The sequence below is a fragment of the Cupressus sempervirens genome, chromosome 3, assembly GCF_028749045.1.
Source record: "Cupressus sempervirens isolate cs-2001-9-10 chromosome 3, ASM2874904v1, whole genome shotgun sequence".
Taxonomy (NCBI): Eukaryota; Viridiplantae; Streptophyta; class Pinopsida; order Cupressales; family Cupressaceae; genus Cupressus; species Cupressus sempervirens.
The window spans coordinates 820,424,173-820,431,560 of record NC_143120.1 but is presented as its reverse complement, the minus strand read 5'-3'; the positions used below and the strand labels follow the sequence as shown (position 1 = coordinate 820,431,560).

General features: G+C 31.7%; 1 protein-coding gene across 1 annotated transcript; it reads right to left on the bottom strand.

Annotated features, from left to right (window-relative positions):
- Positions 1-1,549: 1,549 nt before the first annotated feature.
- LOC149569305 (pectate lyase-like) lies at positions 1,550-4,621 on the bottom strand. The gene is made up of 5 exons (XM_089822021.1): positions 4,386-4,621; positions 2,719-3,355; positions 2,496-2,599; positions 2,242-2,380; positions 1,550-2,161 (listed from the first exon to the last, which is right to left on the bottom strand). The coding sequence occupies exons 1-5, from the start codon at positions 4,571-4,573 to the stop codon at positions 1,940-1,942; spliced, it is 1,290 nt and encodes a 429-aa protein (XP_089678147.1). The 5' UTR covers positions 4,574-4,621; the 3' UTR covers positions 1,550-1,939.
- Positions 4,622-7,388: the final 2,767 nt, after the last annotated feature.

Genomic DNA, 7,388 nt, shown 5'->3' with positions numbered 1-7,388 from the left:
ATGGGAATTGAGAATTGAGGGTATTAGGGTAAGAGGAGATATCTTAAAAATCGTTCTAGTTAATGTGTACCTTATTAAATTATGATGTAAGTTATTATGATAGTTGGGGCATGTCTAAAGACAAGTTAATGGAGCTAATAGATAAAGGACATACTTATATTGTGATATGAAAAATAAATTTACTTATTTTTAGCTTGATGATGCCAGGTGACTTGATAAGAAATATTTTAATACGCACACATGTGTTTGTGTAGGCGCGCGCGCACACACACACACACACACACACACACACACACAAAGATATCTAATTCCAATATATACTTTAATATTGTTGATCTAGAGATGGTTAGAGAGAATGATAATTTCATTGATATCTCAATACTTGAGGATTTTCAAATAATATGTTTGAAACAAACTTTGCAACAAAATACTCAAGAATGCTACTACTCAAAGTCAAGATGAGAAGCCTTTTTAATCAATTATAGATGTATGCTATTCATTTTTGGTACTTCTTCTTTTTATTTTTTACTTTGAAAATAAACTATTTATGTTCTTTAAAACTAATTACTATATCTTATTTGTTGACTTTGGTTGTCCATAACCATGCATGTAAAGAATTCATCTTGCAACAAGCACTTTTTCTTAGGTTTATGGATTCTCAATTGCAAAAAACTCTCTACAAGTGTAACACTCGGTTTATTTCCTTACAATCTATAATGTTATATTTAAAAATATTTCACATGTAAATTTGAGATGGTAAAAGTTGAGCCAACATAAATGTTGTTGATATTGTTTTGTTATATTTATAAATAAAAAAGCCATTGTTGTATAAATATTTGTTAAAATTGGTACCACATGCAATAACACATAGAAAGGAATTGTTCACATGTTGGGCATCTTACATGATGAATGGATGAAAATGACTCTGAGGTGTTTTATTTTTATATATTTTTCTGAATTATACAATTTTAGTGTACATTGGAGCATGAAATGATGAGTAATAGTTAGTGGGATGAGAGTTAATCTTTGATCACCTATATGAAATTTGAAATTTCATGTACATCAACCTTGAAGCAACAAAATTAAATTGGGATAATTTTACATACATTGTACAACAAACAAAAAATATTGACCGAATATTAATAAATTAAGGGAACATAAGCTTAAGCTTTAATCTATGATGATCAATATGAATTTAAAACCAACAGAAATAATAAATTAATTGAACTCATAATTTAAAATGAAATAATCTCTATACCTATGTAAAAAACTATTAAATAAAACATAAAATTCTACACATATCAATGCCCTTTCAATATTGAAAATAAATAAGTGATTGCTAAAAATATTTATTGATTATCTTTCTTTTTCATTAGATAAAAAATACTTAAGTCAAATCAAATCACTGCTATATTTTATTGACTATTGAATTACATGATCTCATTAATTCATTATATATTAAGAGCAAATGGAAAGATCTCTATTTGTTTTGTGCGTCTTATTAGCCATAAAGAAACACTATAAACAAACACGATGACCAAGAGCAAAATGAAAAAAACAAGCTTCCTCAAAGGAACGATATATACAACGAAAATGTACAGAGTGAACACTATCCACCCTTACAACAAACCTTGAACACTCAAAAGTTTAGGCCTTTGAGGTGCATTGAACGACGATGACCAAGAACATGTTAGAGACTATATTGGGGTCCAGAAAGAGCAAAATCAATAACACTATTGCGTTCGTTAAGGATAGCTAAGAATATAGCTATTTTGATAAACAAACCTCTAACAATGACTAATGTTAATATTATACAAATGACCAGCTTTCTCTTGGGACACAAAGATGCCTTATTTGACAGGTTCTAAGATTGGTCAAAATATAGCCCAAGTCAATAAAGGCTTTGGAGTCATTATGCCCCAAGTCATACCTGATTCCGCTAACAGCGGGAACCTTTTCTACAGGTGAGAACACCTGCAGCCCCGGTGAGAGAAGGCACAAGAGATGATGGCCTTGCCTCTACACTTGAAGCTTTTGCATAGATTGAATATGCTCCAACACCCGAGGGAACAAAAAAGGCCCCATTTAACATCCTATCTCCCTGTGACCTCCAATTCCAATGCCTCCATACATTTCCTACTGTATTTTCTCGTTTTGTCACCTGCGTGTTATAGATATTAGGTATGACTTAAAAAATCATATATATGGTATGAATTTTTAGGGTTTTTATAGATCTAATACCTGCTTGTGCAATGGGTTATTAGGGGCAAGGAATCTATTGCCTTGGCTGTTAATGGTGGGGTTCGCACTCCCTCCAATGGCGTATAATTCCCAGTGGGCGTAATCATTGTTCACCACATGAAAGTATCCTAGGCGACACCTGCAATAAGGAAACAAACGATTAACCTTTAAAAATTACTATTGTGATTTTTTAATGAAAGCTAAGAGATATCTATAGACAAGATTTTAACATTAATATGAACAAAGATGTTTACCTTGGCATACGTTGAACAAGCCCTTCTCCAAAGTGATTGAATGCAATAGTAACTTGCATATTGACATCTTGTTTATATGTGTCACTGTGTCCTAGGAGCATCACCTGAACATAAAATTATAAGAACTAAAACGAGCACACAAAGTATTCTAAAACTAAACTATTGCTAAGCTGTGAAGTAATATGCAGATAGCTTAGTAATAAAACACGACTTGATTTTTTACCCTGTCATGATGTGAGAAAAAGTTGTTTGAAATAGTAATAGCGGTGGATCCTTTAATGGCATCGATCAATCCATCTGTGCAGCTTGACAAAGAACAGTGATCTACCCAGATTTCTTTTCCTCCATGGATAGAAATCCCATCTCCTTCACTGCGAGGTCTAAACCCATTCTGGGTAGGAGATTTCCTCACATTTGCATTTCCCGCTGGTTTACAATCATGGATATGTATTCCATGAATGATGATGTTGCTGGCAGACTCTATTGTAATGCAAGGTCCATTTGCAATATGAACATTGGCTCCTCTACCATCAATAGTCTTATAACTGTTCATGAGAAGCTCTTGCTTGAGCTGAATGACCATATCTCTTTGGAAAATAATCCAGAGTGGCTCAGTTTGAATGACAGCGTGGCGCAGAGTGCCCGGGCGTGGATAGGCAGGGTCATAGTCATTGGGATCAGTGACAACGTAGAATCTGCCATTCTGGCCTCCAAGGGCATTTCGACCAAATCCCATTGCACAGTCGGCCAGCCTTTGTCTATTGTTAACCCAATTCGGATCACACCGCCAGCAGTCATCAATGGGGTTCCCAGTTCCACACGAGAAATATCCAAGCTCCCTTCTTGAACTATTAATACTCCTGCACCATATATCTTAAATCAATTAGTTATATGTAGAAAGATTCTAATGTCTTTTCTTGGCTTATATGTATGATCCTTGGCACCAAGTTATGAATATGCCGATTAATGCACCGAACATCTATTATGATATGTCAAAGACAGACATTGATGTCTTGGTGCGTCTTTTGAACTAAATAGCCATTTCTCATTACAATATAGTCTCTACATAAGAACTCTCTATAATATTATGCATCTATTTACATCAAACTTATCTATATAGTGCAACACTGATGAAGCTTGATGTAGTGCGTAAAGTGTGGAGGTTGATTCAAAACTTTAATTGAACACTGATAATATGGAACCATACATACAATGTGGGTCATGAGATTTGGAAACAATGGAAAATACATTAAACATATAAATAGTTTTTCGATTTATTCAAGAGATTGCACAAACTTTTGAATCAAATGATCAGAGACTTGATTTACTGATCAAAGGGAAGGAATGTAATACATTATTCATCTTTAGAACTCCTACCCAATCCGAAAATATATAGAGGCCCATCATGCATAGTAAATACAAATGACAAAGGTAAGAATAGCTATGGAATTTCCATATTTAGAGACCACCAACTCATGCACATACAATTTTCCTCGTATGTAGTGCTCCAACAAGATTTGCATTTCGCGTATAGCTAAAAGAATGATCATAACATTTTTTAATAGAAAATGCGGTAAAGAATACATTGGACAAATTACAGCAACACCCAAATAGCCAGAAGAATCATGATGCCTAAAATATCACTTTAGCAGGAGCCACTAAAATGTCTAATGTTTTCACCGACTATAAATACAAGATTTCTTTTAGCACTCTCCTCCCTCTTTACAAACCACCAAAAGTAAAAGGATCTTCGAAAACAAAATATTTGGAACATTTCAAACAACAATCCAAATCAGGATATAAAATTCAGGTTCTCTACATGTTAGAACAACTAGTTAATTTTAGCTCTATATACTGCAACTCTGTATTTTCATAGTTCTAAATGCTTACCTTTCTACCATTTCAACAACAACTTCAGGCTTCTCAACATCATGTGTAACTGCATTTTGAGACAGATGTTGTCCCATTTCCTGGTTCGTGATGTTCTCATATGTTTCAATTGACATGGTCATTGCAGAGTGAATGAAAAGCATAGCAAGTGTGAAAAGCAGAGACAGGAAGGATTGACCAGTGGCCATTGTGGGGAAGGGATGGAGTATAGGCTATAATGGTGTAACATGTTGTGGCATTACCTATTCTTATATAGTAAAAATCATATAGAATCTCTACTACTGCAGAGGTAAGGATTAAAATTGAGACCCACCACCTCAAAACTGGGCCCTTCAATTCCTTATCGTACAGTAGTAATGAACATGGAGCGCAGCGGCCATCAACCAGGTTGACCACTGTCTTCAACTCCAACAAAATATTTACAAAATAGTTGTACATGACTCCTGATGTCATATCAGGATCCTACCTTGTTAAAAAGCTATACAATTTGAATAGATCAGCGCCTAAAAGCATGACCTATCTATTCTACTCAATTATTTCAATGCATCATATTAACTTTTAGGTATGTAACTTGGTTCATCTGTTGTTAAAATGTCAAGGATTGAATGACGGGCAAGCATAAACAATGTTTTCACTTATTTAGATCATTTATTTGAATTTACATTAGTCTTCTTTCAAGTTGTCCATCTATTAGTTGTTTTCAAATGAATCAAAACGTAGGCTATGTTTAAACCAAAATGAAAAGTTCAATGTGAATGCTAAATGTCTACATGGAAATAAATATAGAAATACCAAAATATCTTTCAGCCAACTTTCTTTCATCTGTAGTTTTCATGGTGGGTTTGTGTTTCTTGAGTCTGCACATGATCCGCATTTTGCAAACATATATACATGTCATTTCAGTGTTAGGTGTTGGAAAATTCAACTAAAATTTGAAAATGCAGTGGATGTTTGGTTTTGTAGAAAGAAAAATTTCTCTTTTAGCCTTAAATTCCTTGTTTATCCGGTATCAAAGGCATTGTATCGTAAAACTTAAGCATAAACCCTATTTTTTGCCGCGTCCTTCGTGTTCCACACTATGCTTGAGTCAATTCAAATCAATCTATATATGTAGGATGGACTTTCTATAATTTAAATTATAGTCCACGAATTAAAGAGGTTGAAAATAAATCAGTTCGTAAATATATGTGAAAATCTTGTCAACATTGTATTGGAAAAAGTTCATTTTAATTTAATAAAATTAATAGAAATTTTCATGATTTATAGATTATTATATAAAATATATGTTTTAAGATTATTGGTAGCTATTTTTAAAAATATTTTAGTTTCTATAAAAAAAATTATTTTGACAAGAAAAGGATATCTTATTTTAAATGATTTTACTAAATTTAAAATTATGACAAATATAATATACAATACAATTTCATTTAATATGAATTATTTAAATTCAATTTGTAAATAAAAATTAGCTAAGAAGTTAATTTGTCTTTGAACGATTTCTAAAATATGTTATTTCAATCCTTAGAATAACTAGTCATAATTATTTTTAATGGACATTAGTCCATACAAAAAACTCAATCACACATATAATACTAAGAAATAACTAAATTGTACATTTCTTTCATGAGGTTTACAATTAAGTCATTCAAATACAGAAATGATTGACTACTAAAATTGTTTACAATATAATACTAAATAATTAAATTTCATAATAAGTAGTATGTATTTCCATTATCTTCTTAACACACAAGCTCATTTATGTATAAAATATAGATAACAATTTTATTTAGTCAACATAATATAGCTATACATACTAACACTACAAATATGACTTACAAAATGATTACCCACTTTGAATAACATTTTTATATTTCTAAAAATTCAATTATTTTAAACTATAAATTGTTATATAAAAATTATTGAATAAAATTGTCACTTTTTATACAATATTTTAATATGGGATCTAATAACATACTTGGAGGGAAACTTGAATTGGTCAATAAATTATCTATAAAATTATTGCTTAGATTGCATAAATAAAAAAATGATAATGGTAATAAATACTTTTGAAAGGATGGAGAAGTCTTTTTAAAAAATTTAGACAATTAGAGGTAACAATTTTTTCCAATTGATTAATAGTATCTAGGGATTTTACCCTTAATATTTGATAATTTGTATCTTCATGAAGTATAGTCCTATTAATGACCATATCATATTTTGTGATAACCTTTTCTAGTCATGTAGGATAAGAATAAGGGTGGCATGGATAGATAGAGTTGGGGATGATCTAATTGTATAATCATAAGGGAAATGGTCCAATAGGATCAAGTCAACAATAAGCACTAAGTGGGTGCATGATCCGTTATGATTATGATCAAGATGAGACTGGTTTGAGGGAATAATATAGATTAATGAGAGATATAAAATGTTAAATAGTCCAAATAATAGATTTTGGTAGAAGCAAATAGATAGAATTGAGACAAAAACCTGCAATGAAAAAAAGAGAAAAATTACATTGCAATACTAACCTAGGATTTTAATTTGAAGTTATTTTGGGGGGTATACGTGGCCTAGTCACCTTATAAACTATGATAGATTTCCAAGTCACCCTGTACCCTATACTTTTGCCAAAAACTTTCATAGATTGTCTATTAGATCCTATACTTTCTAGATTTTGCAACAACAAACATCATTTATTCTTGCACAAATAAAATAAATGGGAAATCATTTGGTTGAATGGGGTTTTCCTTGGTTAAAGCCCTTGTTAGGAATCGACCTTGAAATTTAAAAAAAAAAACTGCATAAAGGAAAGCATGGAACCATAAAAGTAAACATTAGATCTACTTTACATGTCTATACCTTCATGAATGGATATTGCTCCATCATGCATATTCATGAAGATTATTGTATCTTATTTGATAGTAGTTGTTGAATTTTGAAAAGTAGGAAGGAATATGTTGTTGGAGCATATCAAGTTCTTGGAAATCTTGCATCAAGAAAAAT